This window comes from Lipotes vexillifer, unplaced genomic scaffold (assembly GCF_000442215.2).
Source record: "Lipotes vexillifer unplaced genomic scaffold, Lipotes_vexillifer_v1.1 scaffold1665, whole genome shotgun sequence".
Taxonomy (NCBI): domain Eukaryota; kingdom Metazoa; phylum Chordata; class Mammalia; order Artiodactyla; family Lipotidae; genus Lipotes; species Lipotes vexillifer.
The window spans coordinates 647,161-675,130 of NW_006783279.1; the positions used below are offsets into that span (position 1 = coordinate 647,161).

Sequence of the window (27,970 nt, forward strand, 5' to 3'; positions counted from 1 at the left end):
AAATATATATTCTTTCCGATTTCATATTCTCCCACATTTGCTTGATTTTGCCTGTGAAACTTATTTTGAAATACATACTCCCAGGGTCTGAAATTTTATCCCATTTCTTTGCTGTGATAATGTACCTGCAGTTAATGGACAATTTCTGCTGGACACTGTGGAATGAGTTTGCTGTGTAACATTAAATTCTTTTTTAAAAATAAATTTATTTATTTTATTTATTTATTTTTGGCTGTGTTGGGTCTTCGTTGCTGTGCGCGGGCTTTCTCTAGGTGCGGCGAGCGGGGGCTACTCTTTGTTGTGGTGCACGGGCTTCTCATTGCAGTGGCTTCTCGTTGTGGAGCACGGGCTCTAGGTGTGCAGGCTTCAGCAGCTGTGGTTCACAGGCTCTAGAGCGCAGCCTCAGTAGTTGTGGCACACAGGCTTAGTTGCTCTGCAGCATGTGAGATCTTCCCGGACCAGGGCTCGAACCTGTGTCCCCTGCAGTGGCAGGCGGATTCTTAACAACGGCACCACCAGGGAAGTCCCAACATTAAATTCTTGATGGCAAATACTTTCCCTCATTGTTGCAGTATTTCCTGCTACGTGGAAAATCACCACTAGATAGTTAGTAGCGGGGTCAGCATGTTCTAGGATGCAAAATAAAGACTCTGATTGATAAGTCTTTCCAGTTCTTTTTCTGGTTTTGAGGAATGTTATCAAAGCATGTCTCAATAGCACTGTGACAATGTTGTTTACATATACTACTGATCATCCCCTTTGATCCTCAAGAAATGGTATAGGAATTTCTCCTAGAGATAACATTGTCCAAGTTCACATCCTCAAGTTAGGCTATTGACTAAACTGTTGTTGATGCCATATTTTTTGTCACCTGTGTGCCCACTGTTCATTCTACATCCACCCTTAATTTTGCAGCATCTTAATGAGGGAGCTTGGGAATTCCCTGGCAGTCCAGTGGTTAGGACTTTCACTGCCGAAGTTACGGGTTCAATCCCTGGTCAGGGAACTAAGATCCCACAAGCCACGCCGTGGTCAAAAAACAAAAAAAAAAATTGAGACAGCTTATGAAGTGGAGTGATACCTTCAATGATGAACCATCATTTGTTTTGTTTACAGCACTGCTACTTTCATTTGGTACTTTTCTATGCATAATAAATGGTCTTGATTTTATTTCTTTAATCATCAGGTCTGTGTATTTGATGTTGCTCTTAGTGGTTTTGTTTCCTATTTCCCATGTGTGGTTGGTTGATTGGGGAAGAGCCAGCCCCCTTATGGTAGAATTGGTGATTAGTTCTTTATAGAGTTCTTTATATAGTCTCGATATTCTACTATGGCATAGATCATTTGTAAATATTTTCTCCCATACAGTAGATTACTTTTGACTCTACTGAGTGCTCTAACGCACAGTAGTTTATAACTTGGAGGTAGTTCAAATTGCTGCTTTTACTTTGTCACCTGTGATCTTTGTGTTATGTCTGATAAATCATTGGTGAATGCAATGTCAGAAAGCTTTTCCTGTATGTTTACTTCTAGCAGTTTTATACATTTTGGTCTTTGGTTTAGGTCTTTCATTAGTTTTGTGTATCATATAAGTTAATGGTCCAACTTAACTGTTCTGTATTTGGATAACTGGTTTTCTCCACATCTTTTTTTTAATAGACTGCCCTTCCCCCGTTGAGTTGTCTTGACTGCCTTGTACAACATCATTTGACCATGTACAAGAGTTTTTTTTTGGACGTCTCTGTACTATTCCACCAGTCTCTCTGTCTTTATCTCTGTACCACAGTGTTGTGATTAGTGTAGGTTTGGAGTAAGTTTTGAAGTAAAGACATGTGAGACCCATGACTTTGTTCTTTTCAAGCTTATTTTGCTGTTCAGCATCTTTTGAGATTCCAAATGAATCTGTAGGGTGTATTTATCTATTTCTTCAAGAAATGCTATTGGGATTTTACCAGGGAGTGGGTTGAATCTGTTGGTCACTGTGGGTAATATTGACATCTTGACAGTATTGACTTCAAATACATGAATTTAGGATATCCTTGCATCAATTTGTGTCTTTTCTAATATTTTTAGCCATGTTTTTAGTTTATGGTGTACACATCTTTCTGTCCTTTTATAAGGTTATGCCCAAGTGTTTAGTTTTATTTTATTTATTTACTTATTTTAAAATTTTGTTTTTATTTGGTTGCACCAGGTCTTAGTTGCTGCTCACCGGCTCCTTAGTTGTGGCAGGCAGGCTCCTTAGTTGCGGCATGCATGTGGGATCTAGTTCCCTGACGAGGAATCGAACCTGGGCCACCGGCATTGGGAGTGTGGAGTCTTGACCACTGTGCCACCAGGGAAGTCCCCTTGTTTTATTTTCTGATGTTATTGTAAATGGAATTGTTTTCTCAATTTCTTTCTTGACTTTTCATTGTTAATATGTAGAAACACAATTGATTTTTGTGTGTTCATTTAATATCTTGTAATTTTTCTGAGTTCATTCATTATTTCTAGCAGATGTTTAGCAGGATCTTCATGGTTTTCTACATATTACATCATGTTGCTTTTAAACACATGATTTTGTTTCGTTTTTCTATTTTAATACTTCTGTGTCTTTTTATGCCTCTTTGTTCCTGCTAGGATTTTCAGGAATAAGCTTTTAGAAATAGAGCAGATGTATCCTCTTCCAGTTTCTGATTTAGAAAGAATGCGTTCAGTCTTTGACCAGTGAGCCTGATGTTAGCCGTCGGCAGTTAATATAGGTCCTTCAGTGTGCTGCGGTTTTATACCAAAAGTTTACGTATCTTGAACCACCTTACGTTTCAAGAATATATCACCTTATGTTATTTTATATAATCCTTTTAGTGTGGTGTTAGTTTTAGTTTACTTTTTTTTAATTAGGTAATTAATCAATTGATTTATGACTCTGTTGGGTCTTCATTGTTGCGTGTGGGCTTTTTCTAGTTGTAGTGACCAGGGGCTACTCTTTGTTGTGGTGTGCGGGCTTCTCATTGTGGTGGCTTCTCTTGTTGTGGAGCATAGGCTCTAGGTGAGCGGGCTTCAGTAGTTGTGGCACGTGGGCTCAGTAGTTTTGGCTCATGGGCTCTAGAGCACAGGCTCAATAGTTTTGGTGCATGGGCTTAGTTGCTCCACGGCGTGTGGGATCTTCCCAGACCAGGGATTGAACCCTTGTCCTCTGCATTGGCAGGCGGATTCTTAACCTCTGCCCTAGCCGAGAAGTCCCCCATTTCCTTTTGATGGCCTTATTCTAGTTTTTCCTTCAGGTTTCAGCTAAGAACAGTCTTGCACGTCTCATGGAATATTATATCTGTTCTTTGTGAAAATATGCATGGAAATGGGACTCAGGGAATATTGAATTTGATACCCTACGTAGCAAATAATATAATAGATGTACAACTGCTTTATATCTAAAATATTCTATTTGCTCTCTTTTTAAATCTCTTTCATTTTGGCCGCATAGCCATAGGATAATTTCCACAGTTAAAAATTGAACAGTATTGTGTTACTTGCTAAGCCAATTTTTCTTTTCTTTTAACCTCCTTATTTTTAGTTGTCTCGTACAGTTTTATTCACACATATATGCAGTCACAAGGAGTGATACCCCATGTTTATTATTCCCTGTGCTTCACTGAGGCCCTTATCAGTCCTGGTCTTTCTTTACATGGTCCCTTGATGCTGACAGAAACACTGTCATTTGCTCACATATTTAAGTTGTTCTCCTGATCTCCCCAGTTTCCACAGCATTTCTTCACCCATCACTCCACCTTTCTCATTACTCACACTGTAAAAATGATCCCCTTTCATCCACTGAACAACTTTCTCAGGATACGACTTAAATTAATATGTGCAACTGTGATGACTCAGAAACCATTTGAAGGAGGGATTGCTGAATAACAGTGTTAATTACACAGCTCACTTCTTGTTGCATCTCCTTTGAGTTTTCCTTTCAAAACTACTGGTATTTGTATGTTGAGTCTTAATTTGTATATGCTTTGTGGTTATGGTGGAAAAACTTTTTTTTGAGAGCTAATACAAGTTTTTCCAATTGAATGTTTTGTCACAGTGTGTTTGCAGGTAGGCTGCCCTAAACTTAAGTTGAATTACGTGTAATCACTGTTTCTTTAGTAAAGAATCCTATTCTTTAGTGTTCCTAAAAATCTTTAACATCATGGTTGAGAAGTTTCGTAACTGTGTTTGATAAAAGTATTACTTTTGGTGTAAAATCATATATTCACCATGAAACATTTATTCATGCAGTGTAATGAATAGTATACCTATGGTCCTTTTTATCTTGTAGATCTCTCTCATATACACGTGATCAAGAAATTACAACTAAAATCAAACACTGATATAGGAGAAATATTCCAAACAGTGATGTTGGGAAGCCATGGAAGCTGTGAAATCAAGCATTTTTACCTATGGGAAATACAGGAGAATATGCATGACCTTGGGTGTCAGTGGAGAGATGATGAAAGAAATTACAAAAATATCCCTACATCTCCTAATGAAGATGTCACTTATAGAAGAGTTCAACATGGTGGAAGGGATTCAGGAAAGAAGCCGATTGCAAATAGGCTGGCATTAAGCTTTTCGGATGAACTGCGTATGTTTAAAAGTAAACAGAAAATTTATGAATTTCAAGCTGATAAGAGCATCAGCAATAGTACCTCATTTTCACCATCTCGAGAAATTTCTCCTACTGGCCAATTCACAATTTCTAATATACATGGGAGTGATTTTATGCATTTTTCAATACTGACAGAAGACCAGAAAGCACACAGGGAAAGTCCTTACAAATGTAATGAGTATGGCAAAACCTCTCCTAAGGGCTCAAACCTCAGTAGATATCAGAGAATCCACACAGGAGAGAAATTGCGTAAATGTGATGTGTGTGACAAGGTCTTTAGTCGAAATTCACACCTTGTAAGTCATAAGAGGGTTCATACTGGAGAGAAACCTTATAAATGTAATGAGTGTGGCAAGAGGTTTAGTCAAAATTCGCATCTTACAAGTCATCAGAGAATTCATACTGGAGAGATGCCTTATAAATGTAATGTGTGTGGGAAGACCATTTATTCTGCCTCAGGCCTCAGGAGACATATGATAATCCATAGCGAAGCTAAACAATATAAATGTGATGTATGTGGCAAAGTCTTTAATCAGAATGCAGTCCTTGCAGTTCATCAGAGAATTCATACTGGAGAGAAACCTTACAAATGTGGTGAATGTGGCAGTGTCTTTAGTCAAAAAACACACCTTACAAGTCATCTGGTAACTCATACTGGAGAGAAACCTCACAAATGTAATGAGTGTGGCAAGTTTTTTCGGGATAAGAGAACCTTTACAAGGCATCAACAAATTCATACTGCAGTGAAACCTTACAGATGTAATGAGTGTGGGAAGTTCTTTCGTGAGAAGCCAACCCTTACAAGGCATCAGCAAGTTCACACTGGAGAAAAACCTTACAAATGTAATGAGTGTGGCAGAGTCTTTAGTCAAAATTCAAACCTTGCACGTCATCAGAGAATTCATAATGGTGAGAAACCTTACAAATGTAACCAGTGTGGCCAGCTCTTTAATCGAAAAGGAAACCTTGCAGTTCATCAGAGAATTCATACTGGAGAGAAACCTTACAAATGTAGTGAGTGTGGCAGAGTGTTTAGTAAAAATTCAAACCTTGTGTGTCATCAGAGAATTCATACTGGGGAGAAACCTTACAAATGTAATGAGTGTGGCAAAGTCTTTCGTTACAAACAACGTCTTCGAATTCATCACAGACTACATAATGGATAGAAACCTTGCAAATGTATTGAGTGTGGAAAAGCCTTTACTCAGGTCTCAACCTTTGCTACACATCAGAAAATCCATACTTAAGAAAAACCATATAAATGTGTTGTATGTGGAAAGGTCTTCAAAATTCAAACTTGAAAAAAAATTAAAATTTGAAAATTCACACCTTACAATTCTTTGGTGAAATCACAGTGGGGAGAAACTGTACAAGTATCACGAGTGTTGTAAAGTTTTTGTGTGTGCAGCCTCTCTTACCGCCAGATAATCTATAATGGAAAGAAACCTTGCAAGTATAATGACTGTCTACATGTGTTTAGTCAAAATTCATACCTTATAACCTGCCCAAGAATTCATACTGGAGAGAAACCTTGCAGATGTAATGAGTGTGGCAAATTCTTCAGCGTGCTTTTAAGCCTAACTGAACATCAGGTAATCCATGATCTTGAGAGAGTTTAACAGTGTAGTGAAGTGTCAAGGCATTTAGTAGGTGTCCACATTTTCGGCTTTATTAGAATACTTATTCTGGAAAGAAACCAGATAAATGTAATTAATGTGTTCAGGTCTTTAGGAAAGGAATTTATTCACCAAGTAATTCATTCTGGAGATTACCTCACAGATGTTATGAATGGGAAAACCTTTCCTTGGGGCTAACAGCTCACAAGGCATCAGATAATTTGTGCTGGATTGTTATGAAATTATTCCTCCTACGTTTGCATCTTTGCCACTGTACTATTGTCTGTCCCAGAGAAATCCCTGTTTGAGGTGGGAGCACTTCCCGCACTTCTCATAGACTCTGCCTCTTAGTCTCAAACAGCAAAATACTCCTGATTGCTTCCTGGTGCCAGGACTACCTGCTTAGCATTTTGTAACAGTGTTTGGGGGAGAAGGTGACAGCCAGTCTCTGTGATGTGTTTGTGATTCGGACGTAACCATTTTCTAGAACTGCAATATAACTTCAGCGGAAGTGCAAGGATAGTGCACACTTTGTGTGGTGAGAATGTTTCTGCAAAACTTTGTTTCCAGTTGCCAATTCCCTCAAACAACTACAAGTTGCTAATGAACATCACTGCAGTGTAGCAGAGACTCTTCCTTTTCCTTGACCCCCTTATTTTCTTAGTTTACACATTTTTCTTTTACTTTCTTGAGCTTTCACCAATATGATATTACATTTTAAATTTCAATTTCATTTGTAAGTTTCTAGTATATAGAATTGTGATCGATTTTTGCATGTTCTACTTGTGTCCTGATACCTTGTAAATTATTCTTTTTCCAGAAATGTTTGTAGGTTCTTTTGTTTTTCTACATACACCATGTAATTAAATTTCCTATTTATGCTGTACGAAATTACCACAGAGTGCCTTAAGTAAACAAATTTATTCTCTTCTTTTTCTGTCCAGAGTTGTAAATGGACCCAGAGCACTGGGCTCTTTTGGGTGCTTCAGGTCACAATTCGTTTTCTTTCCTTTCCTGAATTCCAAATATCACTTTCATACTTATCCTCATGGTCTTCATGTGGGTTTGCACGACACACTCTTAATTAATCAGTGCTTTTGTTTAGTTATCTTCTTTTCATTTGAGCATTTCCTGAACACATCGTTTAAATTAGGCCACCATCTCAGTCTATCATTGTATTAATATATATACCTCTTCATCGTACCTAACACAGTCATATCTTATTTAATAAGTGCTGACATTCCCTTATACAGTATAAGCTCCTGAAGGCAGGTTATTGTATTTCTTCCTGCATATTCAGTGATTGGACTCATTCCCCATTGACAGAATGAGTGAATGTACTTTATGAGTGCAAAGACGGTTAGTGTGATGGATAGGATCATAGATCAGTAGGTCAGATGGTCAAATAAACGTGATTATATTTGTGGACTGAAATGTAATTGTCCTGTACTTTAGAGCCTAATGTTCTGAATATTTGTCATAAATTCTCACACCATAATTTGTTCACACATGAATTTTCCGCAACACGTGCTAAACAGTTCTAGCTCGTGAGTGAAGGGATGTCTTCATGAAGTTTTCTTAAGCCACAACATTTTAAATTCAAGATTCTTTCTCAAATGCTCCATTCTGTCCCCATCACTAAATAACAATCCTATTTCTTAGGTCGGACAGTTTCTATTTGTGATAGATTGCCTGGAAAACAGTAACTGAAAGAAATAGGTTTATCATTCTCACCTAACAGGAAGTCCAGAGGGTGCTGTGTTGGATGTGATGGGTCCTCTCCCTTCTTCCTCCATGACCACTTAGTCTTCAGTGTTTGTCTAGCAAGCTGGCTGCTGGATGACTAAGGAGAATGATCATTGTGACGTAAAATCCTTTTCAATTTTAGATTTTGTCTCCTTTTCATAGAAATATTAATTTGAGACATCTTTTCCCAATATATTAACAATTTGTGTTCAATATCCACCATGATTTTAATATGAAATGTGAATTTTCAAGTTTCATATTTCTATCTCAAGAACAGAGATAGGTAAAGGGAAAAGGTGTTAGGGCCAGATTGTATCTATGGACTTTGTTCATTTTCCTGATAGTGTAATATTCCGCGTAACACCTGGCCAGTCTGCCCAGTGTTCCAAGTGTTGGGCAAAAATTATTAGGCCCGTAGTGTTTTCTAACTCACAGATATATTTCCTTGCTGCTCTGATTCTAAATACAGTGAAATAATCCTTCAGTTTTAATATAATTCTGATTCTGGTATCATGATAAGAAATAAAAGAATCCTTTATTTTTTCTGGCCATACTGCGTGGCTTGCGGGATTTTAGTTCCCAGACCAGGGGTCGAATCCTGGGCCCATGGCAGTGCAAGCGCCGAGTCTTAACTGGAGCAACAGGGAATTACCCCAGAAGAATCCATTTTGAGATGTTTTCAATTCATGTCATCCTACCTGAAAGTGAGAGATATACCAAAGGCTTGTAGTTCAGAAATACTATTTATTTTTTTTGGCTGAGTTGGGTCTTTGTTGCTGCGTGTGGGCTATCTCTAGTTGCGGCGACTGCGGGCTACTCTTTGTTGCGGTGCGCGGCTTCTTGTGGCTTCTCGTTGCAGAGCATGGGCTCTGGGTGCGCAGGCTTCAGTAGTTGTGGCATGCTGGCCCAGTAGTTGTGTCTTTCAGACTCAGTAGTTGTGGCTCACGGGCTCTAGAGCGCAGGCTCAGTAGTTGTGGCACACGGGCTTAGTTGCTCCACGGCACGTGGAATCTTCCCGGACCAGGGCTGGAACCCATGTCCCCTGCATTGGCAGGCGGATTTTTAACCACTGTGTCGTCACGGAAGCCCCATATTTCTTATAAATCGCCATATCAGACCCAGAGATGCCGCTTTTAGAAAGGCACACAAGATGTTTGAAACCACGTATCCGCATAAGCATCTTATCCAAGACTCAACGTGCAGTAGACTTCAGGATATACATCTTGGTGAGAATCCACACAGGGCAATATGTTTGCTAATGCTTGAACCTGAAGATCAAAACTGTGGAACAGGTCTTCCCTGGTGGCACAGTGGTTAAGAATCTGCCTGCCAATGCAGGAGATACGGGTTCGAGCCCTGGTCCGGGGAGATCCCACATGCTGTGGAGCAACTAAGCCCGTGTGCCACAACTACTGAACCTGTGCTCTAGAGCCCACGTGCCACAACTACTGAAGCCTGCGCGCCCAGAGCCCCGTGCTCCACAACAAGGGAAGCCACCGCAATGAGGAGCCTGCGCACTGCAACGAAGAATAGCCCCTGCTCGCCGCAACTAGAGAGCCCACGCACAGCAACGAAAACCCAACGCAGCCAAAAATAAATAAATTTATTAAAACAAAAAAAAAATGAATGTAGCGTTAACGCCGGAGAAGAAGCATTCAAGTGTAATGAATATTGTAAAGTGTTTCATCAGACATCCACGTGTTTGGTATAATAAGAATTCTTACAGGTCAAAGTATACAGGTATACTAAACATGAAAACCCTTTTAAGAAACAGTCCGTCCTCAGGGGTCACCAGAGAACTTATATTTGTGAGAATCCTCACAAATATAATGAATTTGGTGAATATTTTGAGCAATTCTTCAATAGACCACACCTCAGGGAATGCATACTAGGACTAAATAATCCTTTAGTTGTCTGAGATTAATGTGAGTTATGACATACTTCAGAATCATTACAAATCACAGCATGTTAAAACTTGTGTATGAGAAGAGGAAGGAGATAGGTGGAAATGGCCCATTATCTTCAGTGTATGAATAATTATTTGAGTTTTCTTGAAAAGGCTTAATGACTATGTCTTTCAATCTGAAGGTTAAAGTCTGTTGATCTTATGCCTTCATTACAGGCCTTCGATGATTGTTTCTGGGAAGGAAGCAGAACATAAAGGGGCCAACTTCGTTAGGCGTGGTTCCTTCACATCCATGTTCCCTGGAAAAACGAAGACCCTGAATGATCAAATTCAGTAGTGTGAATTAGTGGCAGGGCGGGGCAGGGAATAATGTAAAATTATGACATGACTCGTCGTGCTTATTACGTTCAGGGAGCCCTTCTGTGGATAGGCCAGTGTGGGTTAGAGGACAGAATCCTCTACCAATTGACCATGAGTAAAGCAGGCAGGACATTAAGGGACTGGGCTTTTCATGGCAGGAGAGCGACAGGTTACTAGGGACTGATTATCAGGTAGATATAATGCACAGGAAAAGTTGGTCACTTTCTCCATTGGATGGTGATAGCAGTCGTGTACATCTATGTTTAAAGGAAAATTAGTTTTATTCTTTGAAATTGAAGAGAGAACAGTTACGTTGAGAGGAAATTTAATCAAAATAGTATGTGTGTGTATGTGATTCGCCATTTAACTGCTGCCATTACATTTTGCTGTTGTTTTATTCTAAATGTATCATAGGTCTCTTGTTTTAATTCCTAAAATCACATGAAATATATATATATATATATATTACAAATACATACACTGCAAGTATACCCATTACAATCTTCATTCTGAAGTATATTTATTCAGTAAGGTAACTTTCATCTGATTTTCAGGTGTATTTTTTTTTTACAACAAGATATCAATAGATGCTATATATAAGATTTTACACTTTGTTTTTTATGTATAATAGAGATCGTTTCAGTATAATGACTTTCTGCACTCTTTTAATACATTTTTACACACAACCATGTGTTCCCCTAATTTCTCAGCCCTCTTGCATCAAGGCCAGGTCTTGAGACCAATTTTGCCCAGTTGTTTGTTCATGGAAGTTGTGTGTTTCTCATTTGAATGAGGAAATCATTATTTCTTAAACATCAGGATATCACACCCAGCAATTCTACTTTTGAAAATATACCCAAGAGATTTGAAAAGATTTTTTTCATGAAAACATCTTGTATAGCATTGATGATGTGTGGAATCTAAAATACGACACAAATGAACATACCTAAAAAACAGAGTCAGTGGTATAGAGAACAGACTTGTGGTTTGCCCAGGTGGAGGGGGGCAGGTAGCGGAGGGTTGGATTAGGAGTTTGGGATTAGCAGATGCAAAGTAATATATAAAATGGATAAACAACAAGGTCCTACTATATAGCACAGAAAACTATATTCAATATCCTGTAATAATCCATAATGGAAAAGAATGTGAAAAAGAATATGTATATGTGTAATTGCATGTGTCATTCCTCTTTGTACATTTTCATGTGACGCAAATTTGAAAACAGCCCCTTGATTTATGCAACCTCCAAGCATTTCACTGATGTAAAGGGAGAAATAAAAATTAAATATATAAATTGGACAAAACAGTATCTTTGAAAAATATAATTATATGATTGACAAGATGAGATTCCTCAAAACCTGAAAGTCGAACTACCATATGACTCAGCCACTCCACTCCTGGGTACATTACTAGGAAAAAAGAAAATGCTAATTTGAAAAGATACAGGCACCTGAACGTTCATAGTATCACTATTTACAGTAGCCAAGATATGGATGCAACCTAAGTGTCCATCAACAGATGAATGGATATGGGGGAGTTCCCTGTTGGCCTAGTGGTTAGGATTCCAACAAACGTATTGTGCAATGAGATTTCTGTGAATCAGGAAGAGGAATGTAGTATGTATATTATTAGCAGGTGGAAAATTGTGGTCTTTCCTAAGCAAGACATCAGGAGTTTACTCTTGAATAAACATTCACTTTTGTATAAGAGAGTCAGATTCCATATTTGAGGTCTGACTATAGACACCTTTAAGTCTAACTACAAACTGTTCCTCTTCTGCTCATGTGAGCAGGGCAGGCTGATGATAAAGCTGAGTGCGCCTTCCCTTGGCAGTAGTTGTAGGTTCACAGAACAAGCAAGTACCATCACCTCAGCCCGGTCCTGTATCCAGAGTAACACAAGCCCATCAGCGTTCTCTGCTCTCTCTACCATTTTTAAAAACTTGGGAAGTCTACCCTGCTCTCCCCAGAAGGCCTCATTATGTAACAAACATTTTCCTAACACATTATTTATTTATTTTTTGCCGCGCCATGTGGCCTTCAGGATCTTAGTTCCCCAACAAGGGATCGAACCCAGGCTCCCTGCAGTTGAAGGTGAGCTCAGAGTCCTAACCACTGGACCATCAGGGAATTCACTCCTAACACTTTAATGTATGGAGTCATCGGTCCTTCCATCGAATCTAAACTTTGAGTGGGGATCCATCCTTTTCCAATGGAGAAAGCCTAAGTACAAACTAACAAAAATGTGTTGGGAGAGTTAATAGGTGAAATTTCTAGTTTATCTATCAAAAACTCCCATTGTGTATGTTCATTCTTAGAGAAAAGTCATGAACATTGATCTTTTTCAATTCTCTCACCCCCTTACCCCTTTCTGGAAATCATATGTTAGTTCTATGAGTCTCCTTTCATTGTATTTTGTGTTTTTTGTTTCTTAATTTTTTAGATTCCATATATAAGTGAAACCATGTGGTATTTGTCTTTGAGTTTTTTTCTCTTAGCATAGTACCTTTTTCATCCATCCATGTGTTTGCAAATGGCAAGATTTATTTTCTGGCTGAGTAATGTTCCATTTTATATATATACACGACGTTTTCACTATTCATTCGTCCTTCCATGGTGCTCAACCCAGTCTTCACATTAGATGGATGAGGCATTTTGCATAGACATGTTTTGTACCCTCTGACCAGGGATTCCCCTTCATGTAGTCAGTGTAGGACCCAACCTCAATCATATATATATATATATATATATATATTTTTTTTTTTTAGAAGATGTTGGGGGTGGGAGTTTATTAATTTATTTATTCGTTTTTGCTGTGTTGGGTCTTCGTTTCTGTGCGAGGGCTTTCTCTAGTTGTGGCAAGTGGGGGCCACTCTTCATTGCAGGGCACGGGCCTCTCACTATCGTGGCCTCTCCTGTTGAGGAGCACAGGCTCCAGATGCGCAGGCTCAGCAGACGTGGCAAAGGGGCCCAGTTGCTCCGTGGCATGTGGGATACTCCCAGACCAGCGCTCGAACCTGTGTCCCCTGCATCGGCAGGCGGACTGTCAACCACTGCGCCACCCAGGGAAGCCCTCAGTCATATTTAAGGTGCCCCAGGCGATTCCAGTCTGGATCCATCATTGAGCATCATGACTCTGAGTCCCCCCATTCCTGAGGGCTGAGATCTGGGCTGAGGGTGAGGGGCTCTGCTCTGCGTGGGGATCCATCAGGGCCTGGTCTGTGACCCAAAGAGGATTGTTGGGTCCAGCTGAGGTTCCCTCTGCTTCTGTGTACATGATGCCTCACCAGGAGGGGAGTGAGATCTGAAGGAAAGGGTGGGAAAACTCACCTGTTAGTCTCTGTAGGAGTTCACTATTCTGCATCCCTCCTGGGACAGTGGGCAGCAGAGGACTGTCTATTCCACATGCTGAGGGCTTCCCTGTGTGTGTGGTGGTGACTCAGGAAGGGGGTGTGTTGATTTTAAGCATTAAACAGCATCTTTTCCACTTTCAAGATCGACCTCTAAAGACTCACGTTTCCTGGGTAAGAAGCCCGGAAGAGGAGGGAGAGGAAAGCAAAGGAGTCAGAAATGGCTCTTTCTCAGGTAAAGTCGTATTCTCAGCTGATTCTTCTGTCTGTCCTTCCTGAGATGCCCTTCTTTGGACTCACTGATCTTGTCTGACTGTGAAGTGTCCTGCCTGATACCTGTACAGTCACCGTCAACTGGAGCCTACCCTCAGTCCCAGTCATCTCTAGCGTTTAATTTAACTTTGTACAAGTGTAAGGTTTCAGAGTTGATTTTGGGAAGAGATTTAAAGGTCTACCTCGAACCTTTTATTTCATACACTTCCAGTCAATTCGGTTGTTTTCAACATTCCTGTTTAGGTTACTAACAAAAAATTTATTATACAGAGTTATTTATCTCGCCGCCAGTTTGGTTACAGATAGAACATAAACTTATGTGGCCAAAAAGCCCAGGTTGAATGAAAATTATATGCCTGTATTATTTTTAGTTTTGATAACTCTAGAGATATGTCCCTTTTAATTGTACCAAAATCCTTAAGCTAGCTCCCATTTACTGAACTTTAATCACACATTGCATGAACTTGAAAAGCATTTTGGATAGGTTTCTATTATATTTCTTTAATTCATATAACTGCTGGTTTGCTTTTAAGCCTATTAAATAGTTCTTTTACAAATTAATTTTAGCAGCAACAACCTGAGTGAGAAAAGAAAAAAAAATACCGCACATTTACAAGACATACATACACATGTATAGAAATACACATGAAAATACAGACAGATAGAAACTAAAAATACATATTTTCCTTTAACTTTTAGCCAGGTCTCAGATATGAACTTAAAAAAATAGATCCAGTTTGTGGTTCCGTGGTGTATGAATTCTTTTAAAGCCTTTTTGAAGTCAAGTCATCTTTTGGAAGCTTGTGTGTACCAGTCAACGAATGCATTACATTCTCTACAGAGAGAATTGGAATCCTCTCTTATATGGGGTGCCTCTTAAGGTGGAATAATTTAAAACAATGGCTCTCCCTTTTCAACTGCATGGGTGACTTACCAAAAGACCTTAACAAACAGAGCATAACAAAAAGCAAGGTTTCTCTTGGGAGTTTTGAAGTGTAATGGCTATTATCAAAAATGTATAGCCATTGCTAAGTTATCTTAGAAACATTATTTTGGGGATTAGTATTTCAATCCTCAGAAGCTCTCTGTTTAAAGGGGCAGGTTTTTGCAGAGGCAGAGAAAGAAAGATGGCATCAGGGCAGGGCCTGAGCACCAGACTGTTGCCTGGGTGGAGTCTGAAACAAAAGGTTCTGAGGAGACACACGAGCTTTCAATTTGCAGGAGGAAAACACTAGGAACACAAGGCTTCAGAAGTTATTTTGTTCATTTCTAGTTTTTCGGTTTTGGTCAGTGCAGAAAAGTATATAGCAAGTAGGCAATTTTAGAATTTTGTGCACGTTTGGAAGCTTCCAGGTACCAATGAAAATAAATATTCCATTCATTTTGTTTAATTTTAGAACTTCAGTCCTCAAATTTAATGCTAAGGAAAACGAGTTCGGAGAGATGGAAGGTTATAATGGCCACCGTAATCCTGGATTACTTTTAGTTTGTTCAATGCACTTAGTAAAATTGTGCATGTGGACTTTTCATAGTTTTGAAACGTAAAACAGGCTGGACTCCCTGAAAGAAAGCTGCCCTCAAAACATTTAGATGAACAGGATCCCATTTCCTCAAGTTATCCTGGAATCGCAAGAAAAGTGCCACAGTTATAGCCCAGATTTTTAAAAAAATTGAAAAAAATTTGTATCCCAGTGAGCTCAATCTCCAAAAGACAACATTGCTCCTGGGTGCTTCAGAAAACAAATGAGTGCTCACCAAGGATGAAGCCTTGATACAGAAAGAACAAAACCTGAAACTGTGTCCCTTTAAAACTAATTTCCCCTCCTGAATTTGTGATTAGCCTCTCTATCCAAAACTTTATTCCCTTTCTTGTCCCTCCCCTGTTCTCCTGACTGAAGAGTATCAAAGTAAAGGGGAAATTAAAACCAAGGAGGACACTGCAAGACTTTTCTGAGTACAAAATCACCTCGGTGTCCCCTGTTCCTTTTTTGTAGAAAAACGGTTTTGGTCTTCTATACCTTTCCTGAATTCCAAAGAGCAGTCTCAACCAGTTAATGATTAGAAGAATAAAGTCAAAGGACTCCTAGTTCCTCCTGAAGTGATATAAAAAAGAATCTGAAGCATATCTTTGAGTTGCTCTGCAGAAAATAACAACTTCCCACCAAGTGAGGATGGGGATGTTGACTGAAAAAAACAAGTACAACGTGAGAGCTTTGAGTTCAGTTTTGTTTTTTTTTTTCTTTTTTGCGGTACGCGGGCCTCCCACTGTTGTGGCCTCTCCCGTTGTGGGGCACAGGCTCCAGTCGCGCAGGCTCAGCGGCCATGGCTCACGGGCCCTGCCGCTCTGCGGCATGTGGGATCCTCCTGGACCGGGGCACGAACCCGTGTCCCCTGCATCGGCAGGCGGACTTCCAACCAGTGCGCCACCGGGGAAGCCCTGGAGTAGACTGTTTTAAAGAATAACGTAGTTCTTATAAAGAGAAAAAATATTTTTTCTGTTTTTTTGCTTTCTCATTTTATGGTATCTATATGAGATGATGGGTGCTTACTAAACCTATTGTGGTAATTATTTCAATATATGTAAGTCAGAATATTATGCCCTACACCTTAAACTCATACGGTGATTATGTCAATACAAGTTGGGGGCGGGGGAAGGTGGTTTTAAAAGTAAATAAAACACTTAAGAAAAAAAAGCAAGAACAATGCAATTTATAACAATTTAAAAAAATACACTGCATTTTTTACAGCGATGGTTAGTGACAGAAATTATCACATGCTTTAGTCCTCCAGTCTCAGACCCCAGGTTTTGTCCCCGAGTCTCTGGAACCGAGAGAGAGTGTTGAGTTTGGCCTCTTGGCTGAATGAGTAATAGAAAAGTTGTTCTGTACGGTGTCAGTATGAAATGGCCCATTCTACCTAGGGAGAGTTTTGTATTTCTCATGCTAGTGTGTAATACAGAGGCAAGTCCAGCTCTTGTTTCCTTAAGCTACATAAATTAATTGTAACTGCAGGAAATTTTACGGGATCCAGCCACTGTCCCACAGCTACCACTTGCAGACCGTTTCCAACCACTGAATTGCTGGAGCATCAGAAGCGGGACAATGCGAGCAACCTGGTGGCAAAAACAGCTTTTTACTGAAACCATTCTCAACTTGTTAAGAGGAAACGTCTTAGCTTCCGACGTAAGTATCACACACAACTGTAAGCTTTTACGCAAAACGGCTCAAGACAGTAAGTTAAAAAGATTACTTCCAAGACACGGAGAAGCACCGCCTCCTCCCGGCCTTCTGCCCCGCCCTCCGTAGGTCTGTGCGCAAAACGGGCTCCGTCGTCGCCCCTCCCCTCGGCCGTAGCTCCCCGCCCAGGCTCCGCCCCCGGAAGCCCGGCTTCCTGCTCCACGCTGGTTATTTTTTACCGAACCGGAAGTGGGGGGCGCGGACAGAGGGTCGCACAGAAGCGGTAAGTCCCTCTTTTCCAGTGTAAATCTGCGCCGCGTGGGCCCCCCCTTACTCCGTCCTCAGGGTCCTGAGTCACTAAGGACCTAAAATACCAGCTCCCGGCCCTGCGTCCCCAGTACATCCAGACGTCGCCGTTACGGGTCGGGTATCTTTTCATTTGGGTTTAAATTTGCTCTGAGGCTGGTCTCTGACCTTGGCTTTTCTGCCTTCGGTCCACGCAGACACCTACTTTCGCTACATTTTCCTGCTTAAAACCCATTACTAGGGGGTGGGGGGTGAACCCATGGAGGCGGAACCACCGTAGTCACAATTCGCATTAAGATGTACGATCTGTCAATACTAGAGCCAAAGGGAGGCAGAAAAGACCAAGTATGTCTCAAAGGCGAACCTGCTTCCTGCGCCTTCTCAGCCTGCCTTTGGCTCTTAGGCCAAGTCTCCAACCACTGACATGTTATGGTGCCCCCTCCCTTATGTAGCTCAAATAAAAGAGGTAAAAAACCATCACACACACACACCCACACCCATTACTACCTCCGCTTCCCCCTCCACCCCCCATATAAAGCCCTCTTCCTTGAGGTGGATTCGTGCCCCCCAGCCTCGCCCTCTCGGCCCCTGGAGGGCAGCGCCGGCCGCCCCGCTCCCGGAGAGGCCGCGTCCTCTCCCCGGTCCTGGGGTTCTGCAGAGCCCGCCCCTCTCCGGAGACCCCCTCCCTCCCACCCTTCTGCCCTCGAGTCTCCTCAGCCCGGTCTTTCTGCCACACAGGCCTCCCCTTCGTAGTCACCCCTTCCCCTCACCCCGCGTAGGGGGAGGTGATCTGGGCCAGACGTGGTGGTGGGAAATAAGGGGCAGTAGTACTTAGAGATTGTCGACTGAAAAAAAATGCACAACGTGAGAGTTGTGAGTGAAGTTTTGTTTCTGCAAAATGAGGACTATAGCCCAGGAGACCGCATTTCAGATAGCTCTGAGAAACTGATTTTAGTGACCGGAGCATACATGCAGTCAAGCACATCTTTTTCTACAGAAGGTTGCTGCTAGTCTCGTGAAGGTTTCTGCTAGTCACAAGGAGCAGACGTCACCATGAAGGATTTTAGTGTTTTCCTAGATACGAGGAGATGCAAGAATTGTGTGGGAAATGGTCAGCCTTGACAGCAAGCTGCGGACATGCCAGGCATGCCGCCGCTGCTCGAAGGGACTGTGCCTACTTGTTCCCCTCCTTGTTCCATTCCATGGGACATAAATCACCAGGGCCCAGAGATCAGAAAGAATGTAAAATGAGACGAGCAAAGCTGTCTCCCCCCTGCACGTGCAGGTTATTTTGGATGATTCTGGGTTTATGGGTTTTCTCCCAGGGAAGTTAACCTTGAAGCCGAGACAGTCTGTAGATAATGTAAACCACTATCTGGCAACCTCCCTTTTTCTAGTCTATATAATCTGCAACTGTAGCATAATAAAATTTGCCTTGCAACCATCAGTTGTCTTGGTCCTCTGACCCCATTCGTCGGTGTTACTTCAGTTCCTTACCCCTTTCCTTCTGACCCTGGGCAGTGAAATCCTCTTTCTCCGGCTGGCCCGCGGCAAATTGGGCTCATAAAATTTTCTAAAAATATCTAACTATCTGAAGACCTATTCTGCCAGTTTTTCCCAGAGCACAGAGTGCCTTTTTCCTGATGCCCACCCTGAACTCCCTTCATGGGGTGATGAAGGTCAGCAACTGCGGCAGCTCATGATTTAATCCTTGTAGAGGTAGATGCCAGAGGCCAGTTTGTAGTTGGGAAACTTTGGGCAATCCGAAAGGTTGGGGAGAAAGAGCATCAAGAGGGAGAACAAGATGCAGAGTAGGGGTGGGACAGGTGTGAGGGAAGAAACAGAGTGGAGGCAGGAACAGCAGGAGAGCGGAGGGGAACAAAAAGAGAGGCAGGGGGCTTCCCTGGTGGCACAGTGGTTGAGAGTCTGCCTGCCGATGCAGGGGACACGGGTTCGTGCTCCAGTCTGGGAGGATCCCACATGCCGTGGAGCGGCTGGGCCCATGAGCCATGGCCGCTGAGCCTGCACGTCCGGAGCCTGTGCTCCGCAACGGGAGAGGCCACAACAGTGAGAGGCCCACGTACTGCAAAAAAAAAAAAAAAAAAAGAGAGGCAGAAGCATAGAAAGAAATAGGGAGGCAGATAAACCGAATGAAATGGAAACACAGTAGTGCAGGTAGGTGGTGGGTACTGGATGCCGATGGATGGTGAGTTGTTTGGATATGGATGATTAAGTCATGATGTATGATTTGTGGCTTTAGAATGTAGTGAATTTAAAATCTGTTTAAATTATACATATGAGGATGAGAATTGCAAAGCTGCTGTCTACAAGACTTGTGCATTTTGTAATTACTTGTAATTACAAAGAGAAGGTTCCTTTGCTCTGGCACATGAAAAATGGTCCTGGTTTTTTAAGTTGGAGGGATGATAAGGGTGAGCTCTGCCCACTGACCCTTCAGGCAACCTTTTCAGAATTCACTTCCACCTGATTCTCTTCACTAAATTCAGATCTTCTCAGAAATGTCTCCCCTCTGGGCTTCACGGACCCCACTTATAACATGGAGACGTGAAACTAGACTAGGAACTCTGGATTGTGAACAGTACCGACCCACAAAATGATTGGCCAGGTTAGGTGTGTGTCTGTGTGTGGAGGTTCTTTTTGGAGAGAGTGTCCATTTGTATTTAGAACCTGAATTTGGTCCCAGTCCTCCCAGAATGAAAAAGAAAAACACAAATTCTAGAACCGAAACAAGAACATATGCTCAGAGTAAAAGTTACCAGAGTCAGACATATTTCTCTGCATTCAGTGTAACCTAAAGAGAGTTTAGAGTTTATGCCAGTTCTGGCCCTCAGACCTGCACTGGCTCTTGTTTGTCCTCAGGACAAATCCCGACTCCTCCCTGTGGCTGCTCAGCCCTGTGTCATCCTCAGGGCCCTGCCAGTGTCCCCAGCCTCATCCTGGGAGCTGACCCTGTTCTCATGGTTCACTCTGCCCTGGGCACTTTCACCTTTTCTCTGTTCCCCCCAATTTTTCTGTCTCAGATCTTAGTTCCTGCTCTTACCTTTTCCCTTGAAGTCACCATAGCCCAGGCCCTTTGTCCCCCTTCAGGTCTAGACTCAGATGTCCTCCCATCCCCTCCTGACAACCTCTTTCACAATACCCAGGTTTTATTGCCTCTGTGTCAATCACCCTTCCCAGAAATGCCCTTCTCCATTGATTATTTGAAGTCTTTGCCGTTTTCCTTTCATTTAAAGGCTCACAGTGTTCCTCTTCTTTCCAGGATGGCTGCAGTATCTCACTGTGGGGATGTCTTTAGATGCTGGGACTGTGGGTTGGGCTGAATAATCCTCAGGGAAAACCACGGGCACAGGGTAGCCCCTGCTACAGCCCCCTGGTGTTCCAGGCTGTGCACATCCGTGACCAGTTGCCACCTTGGTCAGGAGCTTTGCCTTCCAGCAGGTCATCTGCACAGAGTCAGGGTTAGTGATTTCATGGTGTAAGGGTGAACAGAAGGCTGGAAACTAAGGGGGCATGTGGTGGCCCCCCTCAAAGAGCTAGGGTATCTTTTAATTACCTATGAGTGGGGAGACAAGAGACAAGAAGCTTGGGGACCATCTGTCTTTGAGACTTCCTTACTGAATTCAAATGCCTTTGTAAGTGCACTCTATAATGTCCCCAGCTGCTGGCAAGGTTTCCGAGGAGGGCCAATGTCTTGACCTTCATATTGAATGCCCAGTGTCCTTTGGGTGGCATCTTGTGAATATTCCTGTTGGAATGTGTTTTTTTTAATATAAATTTATTTATTTAATTTATTTATTAATAATTAAATGGCTGCATTGGGTCTTCGTTGCTGCGCATGAGCTTTCTCTAGTTGCGGCAAGTGAGGGCCACTCATCGTTGTGGTGTGCGGGCTTCTCATTGTGGTGGCTTCTCATTGTGGAGCATGGGCTGTAGGTGCGCAGGCTTCAGTAGTTGTGGCACACGGGCTCAGTAGTTGTGGTTCACAGGCTTAGTTGCTCTGCAGTGTGTGGGATCTTCCCGGACCAGGGCTCGAACCCGTGCTTTCCCCTGCATTGGCAGGCGGATTCTTAACCACTGCGCCACAGGGGAAGTCCTGGAATGTGTTTCTGAGAGGTCTTCGTGCCTTTTAGCCCTGTTTGCCCATGAGTGCATGGGGGAGAGGCAGAACAATTGGGAAGTTGGAAGGGAGGCTGTAAGGGTCTGCTGGAGGGATTGGGCAGCAAGTGGGGGCTTCAGAGTTCTCCCCGTGAATTGTTTGTGCACCTGTCCCTTGTGGACTCAAGGGGTGTGTGGAACTGTTGGCAAGTGAAGTCTTCTTTCTGGATGGAGCACCTGGAATTGCGTTTATGGGTAGTTGCGGGGTGCATTGTGTGGTCTATGAAACCCTCCTGTGGCTAGATGTCAAAGGAAACATAATTGTTATAGTGAGGGAAATATATGCAGTCCAATGACCATTACTGCATTATTCACAGCAGCCAAGATGTAGAAAGAACCAAAGTGTTCTCTGATAAATGAATGGATATAGAAAATTTATGTCTGCCATTAATTATGACATTATTATGACAGAAAAAGACACATATTTAATGCGGAAACTAAAAATGTGAAACTCATGGAGCCATAGAGTACAAAGGTTGTTAGGAGTTGGATGGTGGGGTTAGTGGGGAGATACTGCTCAAGGGTTACAGAGGTCCAGTTGTGAAATAAGTAAGTTCAACATGGACATCTAATGCCCAGCATGCTGACGGTCATTAATCACACTGTGTTTCCATATACTTGGAATTTGCTGAAAGAGTAACACTTAAGTGGCCTCACTACACGGAAACAAAATGGTAATTGTGAGTTGATGGAAGTGTAAATTACTTTTTTTGACAATTATTACAGAGTGTCTACATCTGTCAAATCATTGTATGCTTCATACATGTACCGTTGTTATTCGTCAGTTACACCTCAGTAAAGCTGGGAAAGAATAAGCAAGTGGGGGCTGTGCTGGGCTTGCCTCCTGTGAGTGGTGCTCAACTCAGGCTTCCCGTTAGATCGATGTGATATTTTTCACGTACATGTTTTATACCTTACTCTGACCAGAGATTCCCCTTCAGATAGTCCAACCTCAACAATATTTGAGGTGCCCCAGGATGTTCCATTCTGTATCCATCACTGAGCATCAGGACTCTGAGTCCCCCCCGTTCCTGAGGGCTGAGATCTGGGCTGAGGGTGAGGGCTCTGCTCTGCGTGGGGATGGATCAGGGCTGGTCAGTGACCCAAAGGGGATCGTCGGGTCCAGCTGAAGTGCCCGCTGCTGCTGGGTACGTGAGGGCCTCACCAGGAGGGGAGCGAGGTCTGAAGAAAGGGTGGGAAACTCCTGTGTTGGTCTGTGTGTGGGAGTTACTGTCCTGAGCCCCTCCTGGGACAGTGGGCAGCAGAGGACCGTCTGTTCCACATGCTGAGGGCTTCCCTGTGTGTGTGGTGGTGACTCAGGAAGAGGGTGTGTCGATTCTAAGCATTAAACAGCCTGTTTTCAACTTTCAGGATCGACCTCTAAAGACTCCTATTGCCTGAGGAGGAAGCCCTTAAGAGGCGAAAGAGGAAAGAACTGGAGTCTGCAATGGCTCTTTCTCAGGTAATGTCATATTCTCAGTTGATTTTTCTGTCTGTTCTTCCTCAGATGCCCTTCTTTGGACTCGGTAAACTTGTCTGACTCTGAAGTATCCTGCCTGACACCTGTACATTTACACCCACCCAGGGCCTTCCCTCAGGGCCTGTCATCTCCACTTAGATCCCGTCTCCCCATGACCCAGTGACCTGGAACTTCTGAAGAGGCTCCGCTGGGTGTAGTCCTGGGCGGGGCTTCACCCCCATGGATTTAGTCAGGGTGTCAATTCTATTGGCCAGCAGCAGTTGCTTAGGGCCCCATCTGGATGCACTGTCTGCTCTCTGTAAACCAGGATCTAGATGGTGCACATGAAAGTCGGTATTAATGTGCACAATACCTGGTAAAATCTGGAAATCAGGCCAACTAAGGGTAACTTGTTCTGACTTATTCAAAGGCAATTGAAGCTAAGTGGGCAAGTCACTGACTAAATCTTAATGACTGGGAATGGAGTGGAAAGTTCAGAACTAAACATCAGTGATAGAGGGTGTTTTATTCCATCCTGGAATTTGAACCGTGAAGTCAACCTAAACCTCTGACCGTTGGAAATTCTTTATATCACTTTCATCACCTCCATTCCTGAGAGGTTGTCTTTTTACTCTGTGCATTGTATCTTTTGACACATAGTATTTACCTTTGATGCAGGTTAAGGACCAGCTTTATTTTTTTGCTTGTAGATATCTAGTTTCTCAGCACCATTTGTTATTGAGACTGTCCTTTCCCATTTGTTTAGTGTTGGCACCCTTTTCTATACATTTTCCATATATTCCAGGGATTGTTTGAGTTTTCTAATCTGTTCCATTGGCTTATGTATCTGCGTTTATGCCAGTACCACATCATCTTGATTACTTTGTAATATGTTTTGAAATCTAAAACTGATGGGCTTGGTCGATGGCCATGATCTTCAGGTCCAAGTGCTTCCAGCCCTGGCCCCGCCCCGGACAAGGGTGGCTGCCTGCTGGATCACTTCGGTGAATGTAAAAGCTTTAAAGAGAATTTCATGAAGTGTCTCCAGGGCAATAGTTTTGACAATACTTTGCAGAAATGAATCAAAACAATATATTTAGAATGAAGGATGGAGAGGCAACTGATATTACAAGAACCCCTGGCAAAACTGGAATTTGGAGATTTGTTTGTTTTGTTTTCTTTTCTTTTTGGCCATGCAGCGTGGCATGCGGGATCTTTGTTCCCTGGCTGGGCAACGAACCTTCATCCCCTGCAGTGGAAGCACTGAGTCTTAACCACTGGACCACCAGGAGGTCCTGGGGTTTGGAGATTTGCTAGAAAATCAGAGAGAAAAACTGAACCTTGATGGGAAGAAGACTGCAGGACAGTGTGGGGTCATCTGGACGACGTCACCGCCTTGATGACCTTGCCACTCCAAGGGCGTGCTTGTAGGTACTGTGACTCAGGAAGGGGCCTTGCGGATGCCCGAGAGATGCCGCTGAAATCAAGACAGACACCCCACCCTGGTAATGGCTCGTCTTCTAAGAATCCCCAAAGGATTTTGGAAAACCATTGTCCCTTTTTAGATTCCCATCTTCCCCCAGGTGTGTTAGGTTTTCTCATTAAGTCCTAGTGTGTGACAGGGCTCCCAGGGAGGTAAGGTGCCAGGTGACATCTGCGTAGTGAATGGAACTTTGGGCTCCTTTGTGGTGCTGGATTCACATCACAGGCTCTGTGTCTTTTCAGTGCTAATGTGCTAAATGTTCACGATTAGCGGTCTGTTATGTAGACAGAGATTGTCAGGAAAACTTTTCGTAGCAAATGGTTTCCTCTTAATACTCATAAATATATATGCCCTTTATTTCTTTTTTGGGTGGGTGGATGCTGCGCTGCACAGCATGCGGAATCTTAGTTCCTTGACCAGGGTGGAAGCATGGAGTCTTAACCACTGGACTGCCAGGAAGGTCCCTGACCTTTATTTCTTTCTTTTCTTTTCTTTTCTTTTCTTTTTTTTTTTTTTTTTAAACAAAAATAGAGGACAAGCTCAGAAGTGGGAAGTGGTCTGGCTTTTGAGATATCTGTCTTCTTGCTTTTTTTCTGGTGATGCCCAAGCACCAGGTATCTTTCTAACCAAGTGTCATTTTCTGATTTGTATCAGACTATGTTTGTAAAACTGGATGTTTAATTTCAAGAACTCATTTGTTGTAACTGCAAAAAAAAATGAAAATAAAAAGACTGACTCTGTCTTCTTTTTGAGGAGTATTTTGGATATTTGGGGGTCCCTTGAGATTCCGTTAATTTTATAATTTTTTAATAAATTTTATTTATTTATTTATTTATTTATGGCTGCGTTGGGTCTTCGTTGCTGCGCGTGGGCTTTCTCTAGTTGCAGTGAATGGGGGCTACCCTTCATTGCGGTCTGCTCCCTGTTAATTATAGCGTGATTTTTCCTATTCCTACAAAAATTGCCCTTGAAATTTTGATAGGGATTCCATTGAATCTGTAGGACACTTTGGGTAATTTGGTCATTTTAAGAATATTAAAATTGGACTTCCCTGGTGGCGCAGTGGTTAAGAATCTGCCTCCCAATGCAGGGGACACAGGTCCAAGCCCTGGTCTGGGAAGATCCCACATGCTGTGGAGCAACTAAGTCCGTACGCCACAACTACTGAGCCTGCGCTCTAGAGCCCGTGTGCCACAACTACTGAGCCTGCGCTCTAGAGCCCACGTGCTGCAACTACTGAGCCTGCACTCTAGAGCCCGTGTGCCACAACTACTGAGCCTGCGCTGTAGAGCCCACGTGCTACAACTACTGAAGCCCGCATGCCTAGAGCCTGTGCTCCGCGAGGAGAGAAGCCACCGCAAGGAGAAGCCCACGCACCGCAACAGAGTAGCCCCCGCTCGCCGCAACCAGAGAAAGCCTGCGCACAGCAACAGAGACCCAACACAGCCAAAAATAAATAAATTAATTAAAAAATATTAAAATTGGAATATTCCAATCCATGAGTACAGGGTGTGTCTCTATTTATTTGTATCTCCATGAACCCTTTTTTAGAACGTTTAGTAGTTTTCAGTGTACAAGTCTTTCAACTCCTTGGCTGATTTTTTCCTAAGTGTTCTGTAGGACTATTCTCTAATTCTCTGTTGACGTTGTTCATTGTGTATAGAAGTGCAACTGATTTTTGCGTGCTGATTCTTGATGCCGCAAGTTTACTAAAGTTGTTTTTTGAAGAAGTAGAAAAAGAAATCTTTTTGCTTTGTGCGCACAAAACCTTGTCACCTACAGAATAAGAAAACTGTACTTTTCCCATATGGATAACTTCGAGTTTTTGGTTTTTGTCCTACTGTTCTAGATAGGGCGTTTAGTATTTTCTTGAACAGTAGTGCAGAGTGTGCATCTTTCTCTTTTGTTGTTGTAAAGATTTAGTAGTGCGGACTTCCCCTGTAGTACAGCCTACACTGCTTGGTGTAAATTTTGATAATTTTGATACGGGTTTTTTTTAAATTTATTTATTGATTGATTGATTGATAGATAGATAGATAGCTGTGCTGGGTCTTCGTTGCGGTGCCCGGGCTCTCTCCAGTTGCGGCAAGTGGGGGCTACTCCTCGTTGCCATGGGTAGGCCTCTCACTGTGATGGCTTCTCTTTGTTGTGGAGCATGGGCTCTAGGCATGCAGGCTCAGTAGTTGTGGCATGTGGACTCAGTTGCTCCGTGGCATGTGGGATCTTCCTGGACCAGGGCTTGAACCTGTGTCCCCTGCATTGGCAGGCAGATTCCCAACCACTGTACCACCAGGGAAGTCCCGGCATGGTTTTTGTTTTGTTTTGGTTTTTGGCCCTGCTGCGAGGCATGTGGGATCTTAGTTCCTTGACTAGAAATCGAACCCGTGCCCCCTGCAGTGGAAGCACAGAGTCTTAACCACTGGACCACAGGGAAAGTCCCTGGTATGTTAATTTTTAAATTAATTAATTAATTAATTTTTGGCTGCATTGGGTCTTTGTTGCTGCACGCGGGCTTTCTCTAGTTGCAGCAAGTGGGGGCTACTCTTTGTTGCGGTGCGTGGGCTTCTCATTGTGGTGACTTCTTGTTGCAGAGCACAGGCTCTAGCCATGTGGGCTTCAGTAGTTGTGGCACTTGGGCTTCAGTAGTTGTGGCTCCTGGGCTCTAGAGTGCAGGCTCAGTAGTTGTGGCGCACAGGCTTTGTTGCTCCGCAGCATGTGGGATCTTCCCGGACCAGGGCTCAAACCCGTGTCCCCTGCATTGGCAGGCAGATTCTTAACCACTGCGCCACCGGGGAAAGCTCTCTTGTAGAGTCTAGTCTTTGACTGGCATTGGTAGTAGAGTAATTCTGGCCTCATAGAGTTTGAAACTGTTCCTTTTTCTTCATTTTTTGGGGGACTAGTTTAAATAAATTTGTTCTTAATGGTTTTCAAATGTTGTCTTGAATTCTGAAGTGAATATATCTGGCTTTCCTTTGTTGAATTGTTTTTGATTAGTGATTCCATCTCCTTTCCAATTACTTGTTTGTAGAGGTTTTAATTTCTTCATGGTTCTGTCTTGGTAGTTAATGTTTCTCTAGGAATTTATTCATTTCTTCTAGTTTATCCAATACTTAGGGATAGAATTTTCATAGTATTTTCTTCTAATTTTCTTGATTTCTGTTGAATCCGTTGAAATTATTTGTAATGTCCGCTCTTTCATTTCTGGTCTTAGTAATTTGAGTCTTTGCTCTTTTTGTTAGTTATTCTAGATATGGCTTTGTCAGTTTTGTTATTCTCTTCAAATAACCAACTTGTGGTGGTGTGATTTTATGTAGTTTTTTTCCCCTATTTTATTGATCTCTAATCTAATTCTTTCATCTACGTTCTGCTAGTTTATGCATATTTTGTACTTGTAAAATCTTTTCTTTTGGATTTTTTTTTTTGAAATTGGTTTTCATACACTTGATAAACCACAACCTTTTCTGTGTACTTTTAAAATTTTCTCTTTCCC

The 27,970-nt window shown here is 42.4% G+C and overlaps 1 protein-coding gene across 1 annotated transcript in view; it reads left to right on the forward strand.

Moving 5' to 3' along the window:
- LOC103087371 (zinc finger protein 665-like) overlaps window positions 1–27,970 on the forward strand; it is a 67,367-nt gene that overhangs the window by 36,999 nt on the left and 2,398 nt on the right. Inside the window, 2 exon segments of the mRNA XM_082931030.1 lie at window positions 4,301–5,895; window positions 6,085–6,222. Coding sequence (XP_082787156.1) covers window positions 4,301–5,895; window positions 6,085–6,222 — 1,733 coding nt within the window.